The sequence below is a fragment of the Oncorhynchus gorbuscha genome, linkage group LG16, assembly GCF_021184085.1.
Source record: "Oncorhynchus gorbuscha isolate QuinsamMale2020 ecotype Even-year linkage group LG16, OgorEven_v1.0, whole genome shotgun sequence".
NCBI lineage: Eukaryota > Metazoa > Chordata > Actinopteri > Salmoniformes > Salmonidae > Oncorhynchus > Oncorhynchus gorbuscha.
Genome location: NC_060188.1, coordinates 79,509,506 through 79,532,709, shown reverse-complemented (window position 1 = coordinate 79,532,709; position 23,204 = coordinate 79,509,506). Strand labels below are relative to the sequence as shown.

The 23,204-nt window shown below is 47.2% G+C and overlaps 1 protein-coding gene across 3 annotated transcripts in view; it reads left to right on the top strand.

Annotated features, from left to right (window-relative positions):
• Positions 1-23,204, top strand: part of tnksa (tankyrase, TRF1-interacting ankyrin-related ADP-ribose polymerase a) — a 175,574-nt gene that overhangs the window by 113,203 nt on the left and 39,167 nt on the right. For 2 of the 3 annotated variants that reach the window (XM_046304579.1, XM_046304580.1), the window contains exon 7: positions 20,924-20,944. The exons of the other annotated variant lie outside the window; for it this stretch is intronic. In XM_046304579.1, coding sequence (XP_046160535.1) covers positions 20,924-20,944 — 21 coding nt within the window. The remainder of the gene's footprint in view (positions 1-20,923; positions 20,945-23,204) is intronic. 3 annotated transcript variants of the gene reach the window in all.

Here is a 23,204-nt window from a genome sequence, read left to right as displayed (position 1 = left end):
CAGTGGAGAGAGTGGAGGAGCGGGGTGACGTGGAGAGAACTTGGGAAGGTTGAACACCAGACGGGCTGCGGCGTTCTGGATGAGTTGTAGGGGTTTAATGGCACAGGCAGGGAGCCCAGCCAACAGCGAGTTGCAGTAATCCAGACGGGAGATGACAAGTGCCTGGATTAGGACCTGTGCCGCTTCCTGTGTGAGGCAAGGTCGCTCCGGATGTTGTAGAGCATGAACCTACAGGAACGGGCCACCGCCTTGATGTTAGTTGAGAACGACAGGGTGTTGTCCAGGATCACGCCAAGGTTCTTAGCGCTCTGGGAGGAGGACACAATGGAGTTGTCAACCGTGATGGCGAGATCATGGAACGGGCAGTCCTTCCCCGGGAGGAAGAGCAGCTCCGTTTGCCGAACCTCAGCTGAGGTGGTGATCCGTCATCCACACTGATATGTCTGCCAGACATGCAGAGATGCGATTCGCCACCTGGTCATCAGAAGGGGGAAAAGAGAAGATTAATTGTGTGTCGTCTGCATAGCAATGATAGGAGAGACCATGTGAGGTTATGACAGAGCCAAGTGACTTGGTGTATAGCGAGAATAGGAGAGGGCCTAGAACAGAGCCCTGGGGGACACCAGTGGTGAGAGCGCATGGTGAGGAGACAGATTCTCGCCACGCCACCTGGTAGGAGCGACCTGTCAGGTAGGACGCAATCCAAGCGTGGGCCACGCCGGAGATGCCCAACTCGGAGAGGGTGGAGAGGAGGATCTGATGGTTCACAGTATCGAAGGCAGCCGATAGGTCTAGAAGGATGAGAGCAGAGGAGAGAGAGTTAGCTTTAGCGGTGCGGAGCGCCTCCGTGATACAGAGAAGAGCAGTCTCAGTTGAATGACTAGTCTTGAAACCTGACTGATTTGGATCAAGAAGGTCATTCTGAGAGAGATAGCGGGAGAGCTGACCAAGGACGGCACGTTCAAGAGTTTTGGAGAGAAAAGAAAGAAGGGATACTGGTCTGTAGTTGTTGACATCGGAGGGATCGAGTGTAGGTTTTTTCAGAAGGGGTGCAACTCTCGCTCTTTGAAGACGGAAGGGACGTAGCCAGCGGTCAGGGATAAGTTGATGAGCGAGGTGAGGTAAGGGAGAAGGTCTCCGGAAATGGTCTGGAGAAGAGAGGAGGGGATAGGGTCAAGCCAGGTTGTTGGGCGGCCGGCCGTCACAAGACGCGAGATTTCATCTGGAGAGAGAGGGGAGAAAGAGGTCAGAGCACAGGGTAGGGCACTGTGAGCAGAACCAGCGGTGTTGTTTGACTTAGCAAACGAGGATCGGATGTCGTCGACCTTCTTTTCAAAATGGTTGACACAAGTCATCTGCAGAGAGGGAGGAGGGGGGAGGGGGAGGAGGATTCAGGAGGGAGGAGAAGGTGGCAAAGAGCTTCCTAGGGTTAGAGGCAGATGCTTGGAATTTAGAGTGGTAGAAAGTGGCTTTAGCAGCAGAGACAGAGGAGGAAAATGTAGAGAGGAGGGAGTGAAAGGATGCCAGGTCCGCAGGGAGGCGAGTTTTCCTCCATTTCCGCTCGGCTGCCCGGAGCCCTGTTCTGTGAGCTCGCAATGAGTCGTCAAGCCACGGAGCGGGAGGGGAGGACCGAGCCGGCCTGGAAGATAGGGGACATAGAGAGTCAAAGGATGCAGAAAGGGAGGAGAGGAGGGTTGAGGAGGCAGAATCAGGAGATAGGTTGGAGAAGGTTTGAGCAGAGGGAAGAGATGATAGGATGGAAGAGGAGAGAGTAGCGGGGGAGAAAGCTGGTTGGGACGGCGCGATACCATCCGAGTAGGGGCAGTGTGGGAAGTGTTGGATGAGAGCGAGAGGGAAAAGGATACAAGGTAGTGGTCGGAGACTTGGAGGGGAGTTGCAATGAGGTTAGTGGAAAAACAGCATCTAGTAAAGATGAGGTCGAGCGTATTGCCTGCCTTGTGAGTAGGGGGGGAAGGTGAGAGGGTGAGGTCAAAAGAGGAGAGGAGTGGAAAGAAGGAGGCAGAGAGGAATGAGTCAAAGGTAGACGTGGGGAGGTTAAAGTCGCCCAGAACTGTGAGAGGTGAGCCATCCTCAGGAAAGGAGCTTATCAAGGCATCAAGCTCATTGATGAACTCTCCGAGGGGACCTGGAGGGCGATAAATGATAAGGATGTTAAGCTTGAAAGGGCTGGTAACAGTTCTTAAATCAGTTTAGTTTTTTTGCCATGCGTAATATGCAGTAGGCTATTTATGGTATAATGGCACAATCCTCATTTTAATTCAGGTTATTTTGGGGGCTTTATCTCATAAGCCTATGCATATGGGTGTTTTGAATAAATCATCACCTTAGAAAGCTCTGTCCATTTCGTTTGAAACATAATCCACAATGACAAACCTGCTGTTGAACTTCTTTCTTCAAACTGAGCATCACGTTGAGTTTTAAAAGCATGATACTGTTTTGTTTGATGGGATTTTCAATTGCATTTGGCATCGATGCCAGTAGCACACTAGAACCCTGACTACCAGGCCATTAGGACCTGATGGTTGTTAGCAAGTTGGGTACTACCAAAGCACATCCAACTGTTCCGTGGAATTTTGACCAACTTTTGTTTTTGCTCTCTCTTTCTCTCAGTTTGACCAACGTTTGTGTTCGCTCTCTCTCTTTCTCTCAGTTTGACCAACGTTTGTGTTCGCTCTCACTCTTTCTCTCTGTTTGACCAACGTTTGTGTTCGCTCTCTCTCTTTCTCTCTGTTTGACCAACGTTTGTGTTCGCTCTCTCTCTTTCTCTCTGTTTGACCAACGTTTGTGTTCGCTCTCTCTCTTTCTCTCTGTTTGACCAACGTTTGTGTTCGCTCTCTCTCTTTCTCTCTGTTTTACCAACGTTTGTGTTCGCTCTCTCTCTCTGTTTTACCAACGTTTGTGTTCGCTCTCTCTCTCTGTTTGACCAACGTTTGTGTTCGCTCTCTCTTTCTCTCTGTTTGACCAACGTTTGTGTTCGCTCTCTCTCTTTCTCTCTGTTTGACCAACGTTTGTGTTCGCTCTCTCTCTTTCTCTCTGTTTTACCAACGTTTGTGTTCGCTCTCTCTCTCTGTTTGACCAACGTTTGTGTTCGCTCTCTCTCTCTGTTTGACCAACGTTTGTGTTCGCTCTCTCTCTCTGTTTGACCAACGTTTGTGTTCGCTCTCTCTTTCTCTCTGTTTGACCAACGTTTGTGTTCGCTCTCTCTCTTTCTCTCTGTTTGACCAACGTTTGTGTTCGCTCTCTCTCTTTCTCTCTGTTTGACCAACGTTTGTGTTCTCTCTCTCTTTCTCTCTGTTTGACCAACGTTTGTGTTCTCTCTCTCTCTTTCTCTCTCTTTCTCTCTCTTTCTCTCTGTTTGACCAACGTTTGTGTTCTCTCTCTCTCTTTCTCTCTGTTTGACCAACGTTTGTGTTCGCTCTCTCTTTCTCTCTCTTTCTCTCTGTTTGACCAACGTTTGTGTTCGCTTTCACTCTTTCTCTCTGTTTGACCAACGTTTGTGTTCGCTCTCTCTCTTTCTCTCTCTTTCTCTCTGTTTGACCAACGTTTGTGTTCGCTCTCTCTCTTTCTCTCTGTTTGACCAACGTTTGTGTTCGCTCTCTCTTTCTCTCTGTTTGACCAACGTTTGTGTTCGCTCTCTCTCTTTCTCTCTGTTTGACCAACGTTTGTGTTCGCTCTCTCTCTTTCTCTCTGTTTTACCAACGTTTGTGTTCGCTCTCTCTCTTTCTCTCTGTTTGACCAACGTTTGTGTTCTCTCTCTCTCTTTCTCTCTCTTTCTCTCTCTTTCTCTCTGTTTGACCAACGTTTGTGTTCTCTCTCTCTCTTTCTCTCTGTTTGACCAACGTTTGTGTTCGCTCTCTCTTTCTCTCTCTTTCTCTCTGTTTGACCAACGTTTGTGTTCGCTCTCTCTCTTTCTCTCTGTTTGACCAACGTTTGTGTTCGCTCTCTCTCTTTCTCTCTCTTTCTCTCTGTTTGACCAACGTTTGTGTTCGCTCTCTCTCTTTTCTCTCTGTTTGACCAACGTTTGTGTTCGCTCTCTCTTTCTCTCTGTTTGACCAACGTTTGTGTTCGCTCTCTCTCTTTCTCTCTGTTTGACCAACGTTTGTGTTCGCTCTCTCTCTTTCTCTCTGTTTTACCAACGTTTGTGTTCGCTCTCTCTCTTTCTCTCTGTTTGACCAACGTTTGTGTTCGCTCTCTCTCTTTCTCTCTGTTTTACCAACGTTTGTGTTCGCTCTCTCTCTCTGTTTGACCAACGTTTGTGTTCGCTCTCTCTTTCTCTCTTTCTCTCTGTTTGACCAACGTTTGTGTTCGCTCTCTCTCTTTCTCTCTCTTTCTCTCTCTTTCTCTCTGTTTGACCAACGTTTGTGTTCGCTCTCTCTCTTTCTCTCTTTCTCTCTGTTTGACCAACGTTTGTGTTCGCTCTCTCTCTTTCTCTCTCTTTCTCTCTCTTGTTTGACCAACGTTTGTGTTCGCTCTCTCTTTCTCTCTTTCTCTCTGTTTGACCAACGTTTGTGTTCGCTCTCTCTTTCTTCTCTTTCTCTCTCTTTCTCTCTGTTTGACCAACGTTTGTGTTCTCTCTCTCTCTTTCTCTCTCTTTCTCTCTCTTTCTCTCTGTTTGACCAACGTTTGTGTTCGCTCTCACTCTTTCTCTCTGTTTGACCAACGTTTGTGTTCGCTCTCTCTCTCTGTTTGACGAACGTTTGTGTTCGCTCTCACTCTTTCTCTCTGTTTGACCAACGTTTGTGTTCGCTCTCTCTCTCTGTTTGACCAACGTTTGTGTTCGCTCTCTCTCTTTCTCTCTCTTTCTCTCTCTTTCTCTCTGTTTGACCAACGTTTGTGTTCTCTCTCTCTCTTTCTCTCTCTTTCTCTCTGTTTGACCAACGTTTGTGTTCGCTCTCTCTCTTTCTCTCTCTTTCTCTCTCTTTCTCTCTGTTTGACCAACGTTTGTGTTCTCTCTCTCTCTTTCTCTCTCTTTCTCTCTGTTTGACCAACGTTTGTGTTCTCTCTCTCTCTTTCTCTCTCTTTCTCTCTCTTTCTCTCTGTTTGACCAACGTTTGTGTTCTCTCTCTCTCTTTCTCTCTGTTTGACCAACGTTTGTGTTCGCTCTCTCTTTCTCTCTCTTTCTCTCTGTTTGACCAACGTTTGTGTTCGCTTTCTCTCTTTCTCTCTGTTTGACCAACGTTTGTGTTCGCTCTCTCTCTTTCTCTCTCTTTCTCTCTGTTTGACCAACGTTTGTGTTCGCTCTCTCTCTTTCTCTCTGTTTGACCAACGTTTGTGTTCGCTCTCTCTTTCTCTCTGTTTGACCAACGTTTGTGTTCGCTCTCTCTCTTTCTCTCTGTTTGACCAACGTTTGTGTTCGCTCTCTCTCTTTCTCTCTGTTTTACCAACGTTTGTGTTCGCTCTCTCTCTTTCTCTCTGTTTGACCAACGTTTGTGTTCTCTCTCTCTCTTTCTCTCTCTTTCTCTCTCTTTCTCTCTCTTTCTCTCTGTTTGACCAACGTTTGTGTTCTCTCTCTCTCTTTCTCTCTGTTTGACCAACGTTTGTGTTCGCTCTCTCTTTCTCTCTCTTTCTCTCTGTTTGACCAACGTTTGTGTTCGCTCTCTCTCTTTCTCTCTGTTTGACCAACGTTTGTGTTCGCTCTCTCTCTTTCTCTCTCTTTCTCTCTGTTTGACCAACGTTTGTGTTCGCTCTCTCTCTTTCTCTCTGTTTGACCAACGTTTGTGTTCGCTCTCTCTTTCTCTCTGTTTGACCAACGTTTGTGTTCGCTCTCTCTCTTTCTCTCTGTTTGACCAACGTTTGTGTTCGCTCTCTCTCTTTCTCTCTGTTTTACCAACGTTTGTGTTCGCTCTCTCTCTTTCTCTCTGTTTGACCAACGTTTGTGTTCGCTCTCTCTCTTTCTCTCTGTTTTACCAACGTTTGTGTTCGCTCTCTCTCTTTCTCTCTGTTTGACCAACGTTTGTGTTCGCTCTCTCTCTTTCTCTCTGTTTGACCAACGTTTGTGTTCGCTCTCTCTCTTTCTCTCTGTTTGACCAACGTTTGTGTTCGCTCTCTCTAGTTTGACCAACGTTTGTGTTCGCTCTCTCTCTTTCTCTCTGTTTGACCAACGTTTGTGTTCGCTCTCTCTTTCTCTCTGTTTGACCAACGTTTGTGTTCGCTCTCTCTTTCTCTCTGTTTTACCAACGTTTGTGTTCGCTCTCTCTCTCTCTCTGTTTGACCAACGTTTGTGTTCGCTCTCTCTTTCTCTCTGTTTTACCAACGTTTGTGTTCGCTCTCTCTCTTTCTCTCTGTTTGACCAACGTTTGTGTTCGCTCTCTCTCTTTCTCTCTGTTTTACCAACGTTTGTGTTCGCTCTCTCTCTCTGTTTGACCAACGTTTGTGTTCGCTCTCTCTCTTTCTCTCTGTTTGACCAACGTTTGTGTTCTCTCTCTCTTTCTCTCTGTTTGACCAACGTTTGTGTTCTCTCTCTCTTTCTCTCTGTTTGACCAACGTTTGTGTTCGCTCTCTCTCTTTCTCTCTGTTTGACCAACGTTTGTGTTCGCTCTCTCTCTTTCTCTCTGTTTGACCAACGTTTGTGTTCTCTCTCTCTTTCTCTCTGTTTGACCAACGTTTGTGTTCTCTCTCTCTCTTTCTCTCTCTCTCTCTTTCTCTCTGTTTGACCAACGTTTGTGTTCTCTCTCTCTCTTTCTCTCTGTTTGACCAACGTTTGTGTTCGCTCTCTCTTTCTCTCTGTTTGACCAACGTTTGTGTTCGCTCTCTCTCTTTCTCTCTGTTTGACCAACGTTTGTGTTCGCTCTCTCTCTTTCTCTCTGTTTGACCAACGTTTGTGTTCGCTCTCTCTCTTTCTCTCTGTTTGACCAACGTTTGTGTTCGCTCTCTCTCTTTCTCTCTGTTTGACCAACGTTTGTGTTCGCTCTCTCTCTTTCTCTCTGTTTGACCAACGTTTGTGTTCGCTCTCTCTCTTTCTCTCTGTTTGACCAACGTTTGTGTTCGCTCTCTCTCTTTCTCTCTGTTTGACCAACGTTTGTGTTCGCTCTCTCTCTTTCTCTCTGTTTGACCAACGTTTGTGTTCGCTCTCTCTCTTTCTCTCTGTTTGACCAACGTTTGTGTTCGCTCTCTCTCTTTCTCTCTGTTTGACCAACGTTTGTGTTCTCTCTTTCTCTGTTTGACCAACGTTTGTGTTCTCTCTCTTTCTCTCTGTTTGACCAACGTTTGTGTTCGCTCTCTCTCTTTCTCTGTTTGACCAACGTTTGTGTTCGCTCTCTCTTTCTCTCTGTTTGACCAACGTTTGTGTTCGCTCTTTTCTCTCTGTTTGACCAACGTTTGTGTTCGCTCTCTCTCTTTCTCTCTGTTTGACCAACGTTTGTGTTCGCTCTCTCTCTTTCTCTCTGTTTGACCAACGTTTGTGTTCGCTCTCTCTTTCTCTCTGTTTGACTTTGTGTTCGCTCTCCAACGTTTGTGTTCTCTCTGTTTGACCAACGTTTGTGTTCGCTCTCTCTCTTTCTCTCTGTTTGACCAACGTTTGTGTTCGCTCTCTCTCTTTCTCTCTGTTTGACCAACGTTTGTGTTCGCTCTCTCTCTCTGTTTGACCAACGTTTGTGTTCGCTCTCTCTCTTTCTCTCTGTTTGACCAACGTTTGTGTTCGCTCTCTCTTTCTCTCTGTTTGACCAACGTTTGTGTTCGCTTCTTTCTCTCCAACGTTTGTGTTCGCTCTCTCTTTCTCTCTGTTTGACCAACGTTTGTGTTCGCTCTCTCTTTCTCTCTGTTTGACCAACGTTTGTGTTCGCTCTCTCTCTTTCTCTCTGTTTGACCAACGTTTGTGTTCGCTCTTTTCTCTCTGTTTGACCAACGTTTGTGTTCTCTCTCTCTGTTTGACCAACGTTTGTGTTCGCTCTCTCTCTTTCTCTCTGTTTGACCAACGTTTGTGTTCGCTCTCTCTTTTCTCTCTGTTTGACCAACGTTTGTTTCTCTCTCTTTCTCTGTTTGACCAACGTTTGTGTTCGCTCTCTCTCTTTCTCTCTGTTTGACCAACGTTTGTGTTCGCTCTCTTTCTTTTTGACTCTCTGTTTGACCAACGTTTGTGTTCTCTCTCTCTCTTTCTCTCTGTTTGACCAACGTTTGTGTTCGCTCTCTCTCTTTCTCTTCTTTGACCAACGTTTGTGTTCTCTTTCTCTCTGTTTGACCAACGTTTGTGTTCGCTCTCTCTCTTTCTCTCTGTTTGACCAACGTTTGTGTTCGCTCTCTCTCTTTCTCTCTGTTTGACCAACGTTTGTGTTCGCTCTCTCTCTTTCTCTCTGTTTGACCAACGTTTGTGTTCGCTCTCTCTCTTTCTCTCTGTTTGACCAACGTTTGTGTTCGCTCTCTCTCTTTCTCTCTGTTTGACCAACGTTTGTGTTCGCTCTCTCTCTTTCTCTCTGTTTGACCAACGTTTGTGTTCGCTCTCTCTCTTTCTCTCTGTTTGACCAACGTTTGTGTTCGCTCTCTCTCTTTCTCTCTGTTTGACCAACGTTTGTGTTCGCTCTCTTCTCTCTGTTTGACCAACGTTTGTGTTCGCTTCTCTCTTTTGTGTTCGCTCTCTCTCTCTGTTTGACCAACGTTTGTGTTCGCTCTCTCTCTTTCTCTCTGTTTGACCAACGTTTGTGTTCGCTCTCTCTTTTCTCTCTGTTTGACCAACGTTTGTGTTCTCTCTCTCTCTCTCTCTTTCTCTCTTTCTCTCTGTTTGACCAACGTTTGTGTTCGCTCTCTCTTTCTCTCTCTTTCTCTCTGTTTGACCAACGTTTGTGTTCGCTCTCTCTCTTTCTCTCTGTTTGACCAACGTTTGTGTTCGCTCTCTCTTTCTCTCTGTTTGACCAACGTTTGTGTTCTCTCTCTCTCTTTCTCTCTGTTTGACCAACGTTTGTGTTCGCTCTCTCTCTTTCTCTCTGTTTGACCAACGTTTGTGTTCGCTCTCTCTCTTTTGACCAACGTTTGTGTTCTCTCTCTTTCTCTCTGTTTGACCAACGTTTGTGTTCTCTCTCTCTCTCTTGTTTGACTTTGTGTTCTCTCTCTTTCTCTCTCTTTCTCTCTGTTTGACCAACGTTTGTGTTCTCTCTCTCTCTTTCTCTCTCTTTCTCTCTCTTTCTCTCTGTTTGACCAACGTTTGTGTTCGCTCTCTCTCTTTCTCTCTGTTTGACCAACGTTTGTGTTCGCTCTCTCTCTTTCTCTCTGTTTGACCAACGTTTGTGTTCTCTCTCTCTTTCTCTCTGTTTGACCAACGTTTGTGTTCGCTCTCTCTTTCTCTCTCTTTCTCTCTGTTTGACCAACGTTTGTGTTCGCTCTCTCTCTTTCTCTTTCTCTCTGTTTGACCAACGTTTGTGTTCGCTCTCTCTCTTTTCTCTCTGTTTGACCAACGTTTGTGTTCGCTCTCTCTCTTTCTCTCTGTTTGACCAACGTTTGTGTTCGCTCTCTCTCTTTCTCTCTGTTTGACCAACGTTTGTGTTCGCTCTCTCTCTTTCTCTCTCTTTCAAATCAAATCAAATCAAATCAAATTTTATTTGTCACATACACATGGTTAGCAGATGTTAAATGCGAGTGTAGCGAAATGCTTGTGCTTCTAGTTCCGACAATGCAGTGATAACCAACAAGTAATCTAACTAACAATTCCAAAACTACTGTCTTATACACAGTGTAAGGGGATAAGGAATATGTACATAAGGATATATGAATGAGTGATGGTACAGAGCAGCATACAGTAGATGGTATCGAGTACAGTATATACATATGAGATGAGTGTGTAGACGAAGTAAACAAAGTGGCATAGTTAAAGTGGCTAGTGATACATGTGTTACATAAGGATGCAGTCGATGGTGTAGAGTACAGTATATTCATATGCATATGAGATGAATAATGTAGGGTAAGTAACATTATATAAGGTAGCATTGTTTAAAGTGGCTAGTGATATATTTACATCATTTCCCATCAATTCCCATTATTAAAATGGCTGGAGTTGGGTCAGTGTCAATGACAGTGTGTTGGCAGCAGCCACTCAATGTTAGTGGTGGCTGTTTAACAGTCTGATGGCCTTGAGATAGAAGCTGTTTTTCAGTCTCTCGGTCCCAGCTTTGATGCACCTGTACTGACCTCGCCTTCTGGATGATAGCGGGGTGAACAGGCAGTGGTTCGGGTGGTTGATGTCCTTGATGATCTTTATGGCCTTCCTGTAACAACGGGTGGTGTAGGTGTCCTGGAGGGCAGGTAGTTTGCCCCCGGTGATGCGTTGTGCAGTCCTCACTACCCTCTGGAGAGCCTTACAGTTGAGGGCGGAGCAGTTGCCGTACCAGGCGGTGATACAGCCCGCCAGGATGCTCTCGATTGTGCATCTGTAGAAGTTTGTGAGTGCTTTTGGTGACAAGCCGAATTTCTTCAGCCTCCTGAGGTTGAATAGGCGCTGCTGCGCCTTCTTCACGACGCTGTCAGTGTGAGTGGACCAATTCAGTTTGTCTGTGATGTGTATGCCGAGGAACTTAAAACTAGCTACCCTCTCCACTACTGTTCCATCGACGTGGATAGGGGGGTGATCCCTCTGCTGTTTCCTGAAGTCCACAATCATCTCCTTAGTTTTGTTGACGTTGAGTGTGAGGTTATTTTCCTGACACCACACTCCGAGGGCCCTCATCTCCTCCCTGTAGGCCGTCTCGTCGTTGTTGGTAATCAAGCCTACCACTGTTGTGTCGTCCGCAAAATTGATGATTGAGTTGGAGGCGTGCGTGGCCACGCAGTCGTGGGTGAACAGGGAGTACAGGAGAGGGCTCAGAACGCACCCTTGTGGGGCCCCCGTGTTGAGGATCAGCGGGGAGATGTTGTTGCCTACCCTCACCACCTCTCTGTTTGACCAACGTTTGTGTTCTCTCTCTCTCTTTCTCTCTTTCTCTCTGTTTGACCAACGTTTGTGTTCGCTCTCTCTCTTTCTCTCTTTCTCTCTGTTTGACCAACGTTTGTGTTCGCTCTCTCTCTTTCTCTCTGTTTGACCAACGTTTGTGTTCTCTCTCTCTTTTCTCTCTTTCTCTCTGTTTGACCAACGTTTGTGTTCGCTCTCTCTCTTTCTCTCTTTCTCTCTGTTTGACCAACGTTTGTGTTCGCTCTCTCTCTTTCTCTTTTCTCTCTGTTTGACCAACGTTTGTGTTCGCTCTCTCTCTTTCTCTCTGTTTGACCAACGTTTGTGTTCGCTCTCTCTTTCTCTCTCTTTCTCTCTGTTTGACCAACGTTTGTGTTCGCTCTCTCTTTCTCTCTCTTTCTCTCTGTTTGACCAACGTTTGTGTTCGCTCTCTCTCTTTCTCTCTGTTTGACCAACGTTTGTGTTCGCTCTCTCTCTTTCTCTCTTTCTCTCTGTTTGACCAACGTTTGTGTTCGCTCTCTCTCTTTCTCTCTTTCTCTCTGTTTGACCAACGTTTGTGTTCGCTCTCTCTCTTTCTCTCTTTCTCTCTGTTTGACCAACGTTTGTGTTCGCTCTCTCTCTTTCTCTCTGTTTGACCAATGTTTGTGTTCTCTCTCTCTTTCTCACTGTTTGACCAACGTTTGTGTTCGCTCTCTCTCTTTCTCTCTGTTTGACCAACGTTTGTGTTCGCTCTCTCTTTCTCACTGTTTGACCAACGTTTGTGTTCGCTCTCTCTCTTTCTCTCTGTTTGACCAATGTTTGTGTTCTCTCTCTCTCTTTCTCTCTGTTTGACCAATGTTTGTGTTCGCTCTCTCTTTCTCTCTCTTTCTCTCTGTTTGACCAACGTTTGTGTTCTCTCTCTCTTTCTCTCTCTTTCTCTCTGTTTGACCAACGTTTGTGTTCGCTCTCTCTCTTTCTCTCTGTTTGACCAACGTTTGTGTTCGCTCTCTCTTTCTCTCTTTCTCTCTGTTTGACCAACGTTTGTGTTCTCTCTCTCTTTCTCTCTGTTTGACCAACGTTTGTGTTCGCTCTCTCTCTTTCTCTCTGTTTGACCAACGTTTGTGTTCTCTCTCTCTTTCTCTCTGTTTGACCAACGTTTGTGTTCGCTCTCTCTTTCTCTCTCTTTCTCTCTGTTTGACCAACGTTTGTGTTCTCTCTCTCTCTTTCTCTCTGTTTGACCAACGTTTGTGTTCGCTCTCTCTCTTTCTCTCTGTTTGACCAACGTTTGTGTTCGCTCTCTCTCTTTCTCTCTGTTTGACCAACGTTTGTGTTCGCTCTCTCTCTTTCTCTCTGTTTGACCAACGTTTGTGTTCGCTCTCTCTCTTTCTCTCTGTTTGACCAACGTTTGTGTTCGCTCTCTCTCTTTCTCTCTGTTTGACCAACGTTTGTGTTCGCTCTCTCTTTCTCTCTGTTTGACCAACGTTTGTGTTCGCTCTCTCTCTTTCTCTCTGTTTGACCAACGTTTGTGTTCGCTCTCTCTTTCTCTCTCTTTCTCTCTGTTTGACCAACGTTTGTGTTCGCTCTCTCTCTTTCTCTCTCTTTCTCTCTGTTTGACCAACGTTTGTGTTCGCTCTCTCTCTTTCTCTCTGTTTGACCAACGTTTGTGTTCGCTCTCTCTCTTTCTCTCTGTTTGACCAACGTTTGTGTTCGCTCTCTCTTTTGACCAACGTTTGTGTTCTCTCTCTTTCTCTCTGTTTGACCAACGTTTGTGTTCGCTCTCTCTCTTTTGACCAACGTTTGTGTTCTCTCTCTCTTTCTCTCTGTTTGACCAACGTTTGTGTTCGCTCTCTCTCTTTCTCTCTGTTTGACCAACGTTTGTGTTCGCTCTCTCTTTTCTCTCTGTTTGACCAACGTTTGTGTTCGCTCTCTCTTTCTCTTTTTCTCTCTGTTTGACCAACGTTTGTGTTCGCTCTCTCTCTTTTTGACTCTCTCTTTTCTCTCTGTTTGACCAACGTTTGTGTTCGCTCTCTCTCTTTCTCTCTGTTTGACCAACGTTTGTGTTCTCTCTCTCTTTCTCTCTGTTTGACCAACGTTTGTGTTCGCTCTCTCTTTCTCTCTGTTTGACCAACGTTTGTGTTCGCTCTCTCTCTTTCTCTCTGTTTGACCAACGTTTGTGTTCGCTCTCTCTCTTTCTCTCTGTTTGACCAACGTTTGTGTTCTCTCTCTCTTTCTCTCTGTTTGACCAACGTTTGTGTTCGCTCTCTCTCTTTCTCTCTGTTTGACCAACGTTTGTGTTCGCTCTCTCTCTTTCTCTGTTTGACCAACGTTTGTGTTCGCTCTCTCTCTTTCTCTCTCTTTCTCTCTGTTTGACCAACGTTTGTGTTCGCTCTCTCTCTTTCTCTCTCTTTCTCTCTGTTTGACCAACGTTTGTGTTCGCTCTCTCTCTTTCTCTCTCTTTCTCTCTGTTTGACCAACGTTTGTGTTCGCTCTCTCTCTTTCTCTCTCTTTCTCTCTGTTTGACCAACGTTTGTGTTCGCTCTCTCTCTTTCTCTCTGTTTGACCAACGTTTGTGTTCGCTCTCTCTCTTTCTCTCTGTTTGACCAACGTTTGTGTTCGCTCTCTCTTTCTCTCTGTTTGACCAACGTTTGTGTTCGCTCTCTCTTTCTCTCTGTTTGACCAACGTTTGTGTTCGCTCTCTCTCTTTCTCTCTGTTTGACCAACGTTTGTGTTCGCTCTCTCTCTTTCTCTCTGTTTGACCAACGTTTGTGTTCGCTCTCTCTCTTTCTCTCTGTTTGACCAACGTTTGTGTTCGCTCTCTCTCTTTCTCTCTGTTTGACCAACGTTTGTGTTCGCTCTCTCTCTTTCTCTCTGTTTGACCAACGTTTGTGTTCGCTCTCTCTCTTTCTCTCTGTTTGACCAACGTTTGTGTTCGCTCTCTCTCTTTCTCTCTGTTTGACCAACGTTTGTGTTCGCTCTCTCTCTTTCTCTCTGTTTGACCAACGTTTGTGTTCGCTCTCTCTCTTTCTCTCTGTTTGACCAACGTTTGTGTTCGCTCTCTCTCTTTCTCTCTGTTTGACCAACGTTTGTGTTCGCTCTCTCTCTTTCTCTCTGTTTGACCAACGTTTGTGTTCGCTCTCTCTTTCTCTCTCTTTCTCTCTGTTTGACCAACGTTTGTGTTCGCTCTCTCTTTCTCACTGTTTGACCAATGTTTGTGTTCGCTCTCTTTCTCTCTGTTTGACCAACGTTTGTGTTCGCTCTCTCTTTCTCTCTCTTTCTCTCTGTTTGACCAACGTTTGTGTTCGCTCTCTCTTTCTCTCTGTTTGACCAACGTTTGTGTTCGCTCTCTCTCTTTCTCTCTGTTTGACCAACGTTTGTGTTCGCTCTCTCTCTTTCTCTCTGTTTGACCAATGTTTGTGTTCGCTCTCTCTTTCTCTCTCTCTCTGTTTGACCAATGTTTGTGTTCGCTCTCTCTCTTTCTCTCTCTCTCTTTCTCTCTGTTTGACCAACGTTTGTGTTCTCTCTCTCTTTCTCTCTGTTTGACCAACGTTTGTGTTCGCTCTCTCTCTTTCTCTCTGTTTGACCAACGTTTGTGTTCGCTCTCTCTTTCTCTCTGTTTGACCAATGTTTGTGTTCGCTCTCTCTCTTTCTCTCTGTTTGACCAACGTTTGTGTTCGCTCTCTCTCTTTCTCTCTGTTTGACCAACGTTTGTGTTCGCTCTCTCTTTCTCTCTGTTTGACCAACGTTTGTGTTCGCTCTCTCTTTCTCTCTGTTTGACCAACGTTTGTGTTCGCTCTCTCTTTCTCTCTGTTTGACCAACGTTTGTGTTCGCTCTCTCTTTCTCTCTGTTTGACCAACGTTTGTGTTCGCTCTCTCTTTCTCTCTGTTTGACCAACGTTTGTGTTCGCTCTCTCTTTCTCTCTGTTTGACCAACGTTTGTGTTCGCTCTCTCTTTCTCTCTGTTTGACCAACGTTTGTGTTCGCTCTCTCTTTCTCTCTGTTTGACCAACGTTTGTGTTCGCTCTCTCTTTCTCTCTGTTTGACCAACGTTTGTGTTCGCCTGCCTCCCCTCGGACTAGGCTGTTTACTCTATCCAGGACATAAGGACAGTGTCCCTCCCAGGCAGGTGGTATCGTCCCTCCCTGGGGTTAAGCCTTATGATGCATGGTTATATGAATGGAGAGAGAGGTTCACTCAGGAAAGCACAGTGCCTCGGCCAAACCTCCAACTGTACCGTTTTCATGGTAGTTATAGCATGCACTGCCGCCATGGCAACGACTTACCAGTCACTGTTGGCATGGTTACAGGTTACAATTCTGTGAAAGTAGAGTAAAAGGAATGGAGCTGCTAGGTGCTTACTGATGAAAGTAATATCAAAGTATGTAGTCAGAGCTTTCCTTCAACCCCAGTCCCTCCCCTCTCACCCTCTCCTCTCTGACCCCCTCATCTCTCCTCTCACCCCCGTCCTCCCCTCCTCTCTCCGTTCACCCCAGTCCCTCTCCCCTCCGTCCTCCCATCCGCTCACCCCAGTCCCTCTTCTCCCCGCTCACCCCAGTACATCTTCTCCCCTCTCACCCCCTCCCTCTCTTCTCACCCTAGTCCCTCCTCTCATCCCCTCCCTCTCTTCTCACCCCAGTCCCTCCTCTCATCCCCTCCCTCTCTTCTCACCCTAGTCCCTCCTCTCATCCCCTCCCTCTCTTCTCACCCTAGTCCCTCCTCTCATCCCCTCCCTCTCTTCTCACCCCAGTCCCTCCTCTCACCCCCTCCCTCTCTTCTCACCCCCAGTCCCTCCTCTCATCCCCTCCCTCTCTTCTCACCCCAGTCCCTCCTCTCATCCCCTTCCTCTCTTCTCACCCCAGTCCCTCCTCTCATCCCCTCCCCTCTCTTCTCACCCCAGTCCCTCCTCTCATCCCCTCCCTCTCTTCTCACCCCAGTCCCTCCTCTCATCCCCTCCCTCTCTTCTCACCCTAGTCCCTCCTCTCACCCCTCCCTCTCTTCTCACCCTAGTCCCTCCTCTCCTCCCCTCCCTCTCTTCTCACCCTAGTCCCTCCTCCTCTCATCCCCTCCCTCTCTTCTCACCCCAGTCCCTCCTCTCACCCAGTCCCTCTCTTCTCACCCCAGTCCCTCCTCTCACCCAGTCCCTCTCTTCTCACCCCAGTCCCTCCTCTCACCCAGTCCCTTTCTTCTCACCCCAGTCCCTCCTCTCATCCCCTCCCTCTCTTCTCACCCCAGTCCCTCCTCTCATCCCCTCCCTCTCTTCTCACCCCAGTCCCTCCTCTCACCCCCTCCCTCTCTTCTCACCCTAGTCCCTCCTCTCACCCCCTCCCTCTCTTCTCACCCTAGTCCCTCCTCTCATCCCCTCCCTCTCTTCTCACCCCAGTCCCTCCTCTCATCCCCTCCCTCTCTTCTCACCCCAGTCCCTCCTCTCATCCCCTCCCTCTCTTCTCACCCCAGTCCCTCCTCTCATCCCCTCCCTCTCTTCTCACCCCAGTCCCTCCTCTCATCCCCTCCCTCTCTTCCCTCACCCCAGTCCCTCCTCTCATCCCCTCCCTCTCTTCTCACCCCAGTCCCTCCTCTCATCCCCTCCCTCTCTTCTCACCCCAGTCCCTCCTCTCATCCCCTCCCTCTCTTCTCACCCCAGTCCCTCCTCTCATCCCCTCCCTCTCTTCTCACCCCAGTCCCTCCTCTCACCCAGTCCCTCTCTTCTCACCCCAGTCCCTCCTCTCACCCAGTCCCTCTCTTCTCACCCCAGTCCCTCCTCTCACCCAGTCCCTCTCTTCTCACCCCAGACCCTCCTCTCACCCAGTCCCTCTCTTCTCACCCCAGTCCCTCCTCTCACCCAGTCCCTCTCTTCTCACCCCAGACCCTCCTCTCACCCAGTCCCTCTCTTCTCACCCCAGTCCCTCCTCTCACCCAGTCCCTCTCTTCTCACCCCAGTCCCTCCTCTCACCCAGTCCCTCTCTTCTCACCCCAGTCCCTCCTCTCACCCCAGTCCCTCTCACCCAGTCCCTCTCTTCTCACCCCAGTCCCTCCTCTCACCCAGTCCCTCTCTTCTCACCCCAGTCCCTCCTATCATCCAGTCCCTCTCTTCTCACCCCAGTCCCTCCTCTCCTCTTCCCTCTGTGAAGCTCTTTGTGACCCTGTGCTGTAGAGAGGTGTGTTTACAGGTGCCTGATGTAGTCACACATTACAGATACTTGCTGGTGATCTGAGACCTCCCAGTGTGCAGGAGGTGGACTACTTTAACCCTATCAGTCCTGAGACCCCAGCAAAAACCTGCTTTTCATTTATCTGCTTGTTCAGCCTTCCTATTTAGCCTCACAATGAAGTGTTTTACCATGTTGTTTTCAGGACAACCAGGGCTACAACACATAACTATTTGACATAAAGTTGCATTCATGAGTTTTATTGACAAATGTGAATGAAAAAAGGTCTGCCACTGCAGAAACCCCTCTAAAAATGAATTTAAATGAATGGTGTAAGTACAGTAATTGTTTGTCCAATGGGAAATGAATATCCAACTAGTCAGTGACAGCAATTATGTGAGCTTTATTACAGCATCAAAGCCACTGTCCTCGTATTACTGTGATCTTGTAATTAGGAGCAAAACATGTATGTGCTCATGAGTCGTCTTTTCATAGAAAGATTTTAATAGTTTGAAGCTGAAACCATTCAGATGTTTTTGTAAAAAAGACCCGGAACCCTTCGGGATCTGCCATTAATCACAGACAAAATTGTTGCTACCAGAACAAATAGACTAATGAAAAGGTACAACCCAGACGTCTGTAGCTCAAACACACCATTTTTAAAAGGGGTTAGAAGTCCAAATCATGCTGGCGAGGCGCTGGGGCTAACTGGGTTAACTGGGCTAACTGAGCTGACTGCCAGGTAACAATTCAAAGGACATGGACATATAGTACACACAGATAAGTATTCGCTAGGTAGCCTAGTGGTTAGAGCATTGGGGCAGTTAACCAACTGTTCCCCGGGCGCCCAAGACGTGGATGTCGATTATGGCAGCCCCCCGCACCTCTGATTCAGAGGGGTTAGGTTAAAAGCGGTGGACACATTTCAGTTGAATGCATTCAGTTGTACAACTGACTAGGTATCCCCCTTTCCTTTTCTAACCCAGCGGTTCCCAACCTTATTTCAACCGTGGCACGCCTTGATGGCATAATACATTCTGCGGCACACCTAAAATGTCCCCATTTATTTAGTGGTGGTGTCCTCCATCTGATCCATACTGCAAATCATCTGTTTTCTGTGACACATTATTTTTTTAGCTCCAGTAAAATAGTTTTTTTGTTTTGAACTGAGCTTGAGACGGGCCATGTTCTGTAAAGGTGCAACCATGGACAGAAAGCTCTGTTGTTTTCTACGGCAGAGGCTGTGGTTCAGCTGAGCCTTATCAGACTTGCCTGTGCTAGTGGTTCTCACATGCAGATAAAATAATGCTAATTCTTTTGCTCGTGATGTGCGCCCCTCAACTGACAAACACCAACTAGCTGAGCGTACTGGACGTGAAACAATGACACAGATGTAACCATGTGCCATCCAATGTATTGTCTGAGCGCCACTGGTGCTGCCAATTCCATCTGCATTCCACAGGTCACGTTTATAAGTGAGTTCCAAAAAGAAATCGAGATTAGGAAAAGTTCCGCGGCACACTTGAAAATCTCTCTTCTCTCCCTGACTCACTACAGTACCCATCCCCAAGGGCTGGGAGACAAAAGGTCATCCTGCCACATCCATTTTCTCTCACGCTCTCTCTTTATTTATTTCTCCAGGTCTACTGGGAAATGGAACAGTGCTTTTATACCATCACAGATGTCCCCTTCAAACACTGAAGATTTGGTTTTAAAATGGAAATGCTCTGTGTTATCACAGTGGGGCCTCCGAGACAATATGCTCCAGCAGTTCCTCTAACTATCTGTATCACTTCAGTACATCATGTTACGAATTCGAACGGTCCTTAATATCCGTAGGGGCAGTACATTATTTGAGGAAGGGAGAGGGTATTGAGTGGACTGTGGTAGTGGACTAGACTCTCTAAATGGAAGCCGGTTTGTAATCATTTCCGGTCCGTTGTTTAACAGAGAGAAGATTTGTGTCTGAAAGCAGATGGAACATTACCCTGTCTTGTCCATGAGCTATGTTAGTGATTGCAAAGGGAGCGGGAGGGACCAGTACCTAGTTATTTTGAACAGGGTTTGTTATTGTTTATTTCGCAGTAGTGATTGGGTATAAAGCCGGTGGGATGCTCTATCTCTCACTAGGCTGACTCCCCTCCTCCCCCTCTCCTTTCCTCCTGTCCCTCTGGGGTGACAGATTGACGGGCGGAGCCTAAGCGATTGAGCCCAACCTCAGCTACAGCTGTGTCGCCATGGCGATGCAGCCCTGTGCTGCATTGCATTTTGTAATGTTCCTGGGGCGAGACACAACCCAATAAAAACAAACTGGCAGACAAGGGAAAACTGTTTGTGAAAAATGCAGCTTTTAGTGCAGACGAAACAGAGTGAAAGAAAGCATTCTGTCAGCATGGTGTGTGAATCCTACCAACACGTTATAGATTCATGGCATGTTGTTACTGGGATAAATAGTCTAGTCTCTGGTCAAGACAGTGGTATGGGATGCATGTAAAATACTCTCATCATAAACTGTGTTTTGGGTGAATTTCAGTCAGTTTATTTTGTAGATAGCTATTTTGTTATCAGGCTTTCATATAATAGCTGATTTCTTTCCCTTGTAAAATAAGGACGTGCATGATACTGGTTTCCAGTTCTGAGGTTCTACAATGGCTTTTGTTGTTCTATAGCAGTTTTGTACTGAGATCCACAAAATGACTGTAAGCGTCTGGTAAAGGGCATATTAATACGTATGATTCACAGGGGGGCTGTGCTGTCATGTTGAAGGGAGGTCTAGTGTTGCATCCTATGATTACTAACATACAACAGCTCTGCTTTGCCACGTTTGACAGGGATGGGACTGGAAGGATTCATCCTTCCTGTCCCCCTTCCCAGCCTCCCGTCCTCCGTCCAAGCCCCCTGTCCCAGCCCCCCGTCCCAGCCTCCCATCCTCCGTCCCAGCCCCCCGTCCCAGCCTCCCGTCCTCCGTCCAAGCCCCCTGTCCCAGCCCCCCGTCCTCCGTCCAAGCCCCCTGTCTCAGCTCCCCGTCCCGGCCTCCGTCCCGGCCTCCGTCCAAGCCTCCCATCCTCCGTCCCAGCCCCCCGTCCCAGCCTCCCATCCTCCGTCCAAGCCCCCTGTCCCAGCCTCCCGTCCTCTGTCCCAGCCTCTTGTCCCCCGTCCCAGCACCATGTCCCAGCACCCTGTCCCCCGTCCCAGCACCCTGTCCCCCGTCCCAGCACCCTGTCCCCCGTCCCAGCACCCTGTCCCAGCACCATGTCCCAGCCCCCTGTCCCAGCCCCCTTTCCCCCGTCCCAGCACCATGTCCCAGCACCCTGTCCCCTGTCCCAGCACCCTGTCCCCTGTTCCAGCACCATGTCCCAGCCCCCTTTCCCCCGTCCCAGCACCATGTCCCAGCACCCTGTCCCCCGTCCCAGCACCCTGTCCCCCGTCCCAGCACCCTGTCCCCTGTCCCAGCCCCCTTTCCCCCGTCCCGTCCGGCTCACGTAGCCTAGGTTATCTATCTGGGGGTAGAACAGAACAGGGCTGTCTGGTGCCCGGATGCCAGGCCCAACCTTCCCACTGCCCAAATGGGCTGGACCGAGTGTAAAAGGGGAGACTGAATGATCAACAACCGTGTCGTCTTCCTCCTGATATTGCTCAAATGTCATAGAAATGTTATGGTTGCTAATGTCAGTCTCCTGCACCTCTCACCTGACCTTCTGTCTCGAAAGGTTCTAGTGCAAACGCGCTGTTCTGTTCCCAACAACTTATTCAAATGATTAGAAACACCTAAAATAAAATACACCTGCTCAATTGAATTTGACATTTAGATTGAAATCTGCAATGACTTCTTCTAGCTTGGAATACCGACATGATGCTATCATTTTTGTGTTTTTGTGTTCCTTGTTTTTGTTCTGGCGACATTGTCAATCAGTCGACATCTCAAAAAATGCTGGTAAGTTATTTTCAAACAGCTCTAAGATTGATGCACTCCTTTTGATTACTTTTCTGGGGGATTTTGGTTTATCATTTTTTTCAGTTTAGCTGACTCCTTGTGCACATTTTGGGACCTTGGCCTTCTTGTTGGTCACATTTCATCCACCCACCAAACCTCCCATTGCTTCCTGGGTTCCGGTTATGATTTGGGGTGGAGGGGAGTTTGGGTCAGGATGAAGAACACTGGGATACGAGCCCTCTTCTGTAGGTGTTCCTGATTTCACCTTATTTCCTGCTTATTACCGGGGCCAACATACTTCCCCTGTCTGCATCTGCTCCTGTAATGCCATACTATGACCTCACCCTGCCATCCTGTAGCTTGTCACACCCTTTATCCTTGTTTTGGACTTGGGTCATTGTCTACTTTTGCTGTTGTAATCATAATGTGCATGTTACGAAAGCTTTTTTGCATTTTGGTACTATTGTCCAGACCAAATAAGAGTTGTAAATTATCTATGGGTGGACAATATACACAGTTCCTTATTAATTGTGTAATCAGTGGAAAGCAGGAAAATATTTGTTGTGCACTCTTCATTGGCACTTTTGTCTCGTTATTTTGTTCACTATTCTCCAGTCACATACTTTTTCCTCACCTAGAAAGTACATCTGAAAGGGGCTGAGGTCCAGCCTTTTTCGTGCTACCTCTTTATTCACTGTCTGGCTGTGACAATTTGATTTAGTCTCTGATACCCACTCAACGCACGGTCGCTAGACGAACTCCTGTCTCTGAGTTACAGTGATGCTCCACTAGTCATCTGTGTGTTCTGTTGATAGAACTCCACTGCTGCTGTCTCTGAGTTACAGTGATGCGCCACTAGTCATCTGTGTGTTCTGTTGATAGAACTCCACTGCTGCTGTCTCTGAGTTACAGTGATGCGCCACTAGTCATCTGTGTGTTCTGTTGATAGAACTCCACTGCTGCTGTCTCTGAGTTACAGTGATGCGCCACTAGTCATCTGTGTGTTCTGTTGATAGAACTCCACTGCTGCTGTCTCTGAGTTACAGTGATGCTCCACTAGTCATCTGTGTGTTCTGTTGATAGAACTCCACTGCTGCTGTCTCTGAGTTACAGTGATGCTCCACTAGTCATCTGTGTGTTCTGTTGATAGAACTCCACTGCTGCTGTCTCTGAGTTACAGTGATGCTCCACTAGTCATCTGTGTGTTCTGTTGATGGAACTCCACTGCTGCTGTCTCTTCCGTGATGCTTCCTTTTCTTTTCAGCTCCTCCTTAGGTTTGTTGTTTTGTCTGCGTTTGCTCGAAATCAGTCACTGCCTCTTCACAACAAACGTAGCAAGCTACATTTCATGATTTTCCAGAATCACAGGTGTAGGACAGCCCAACAAACTGGCACCAAAGCACCAATTTCCTGTGTTGTGTTGGCAGCAGCCATTGTTCTAGCGCTTCACTACTTGACTGTTGACTAATGTGTCGAGCACTCTGCTCAAAGCAGAAACAGCTGAGAGAGGCTTTCACATGGCTGCTACGAGGGAAGCCATTGATTCACATTTTTGGTCCAGCTTGAGTTGGCAGTTCCCTAATTGCACTAATTATTTTAAATGAGGTGATGTACGCTATTTGACTATTCAGTGGGAAGACCGAGTCTGTGAGATGAGATTAACATAACTTAGGTTATACCACACACACACACACACACACACACACACACACACACACACACACACACACACACACACACACACACACACACACACACACACACACACACACACACACACACACACACACACACACACACACACACACACACACACACACACACACACACACACACACACACACACAGCCTCCATCTGGAAGACAATAACAAAAGACAAGCGAGTAGATGTGAAAGGATATATAAGTAGTGCAGTCATATAGCCAAGGCTAGCCCACTGGGGTTTCCCCTGAAGTGTTAACTATAATGATCACAATGATATTTTCCTCCCAGATCAGCTCTTTGTGTTGCTGATTCTGGTTCTGAGCTCATTGTAGTTCTGTTTCAGTGAACCACCTCCTGGTAAACGTTTCCATCCTCCTGAGTCCATTCCTCCCTCTCTGGGATCTCCCATCAACATCTCTCCCCAGATACACACACTCATATATAGGCTACCGCTGAGGAGCGGTGCTAACGCGCTATAGGTGTGGTCATGGGCATCCACCTCCTGCTCTAGCCCAGTAGGGGGTGTTTTGTTAGATAGAAAGTGTCGTCTCAGATT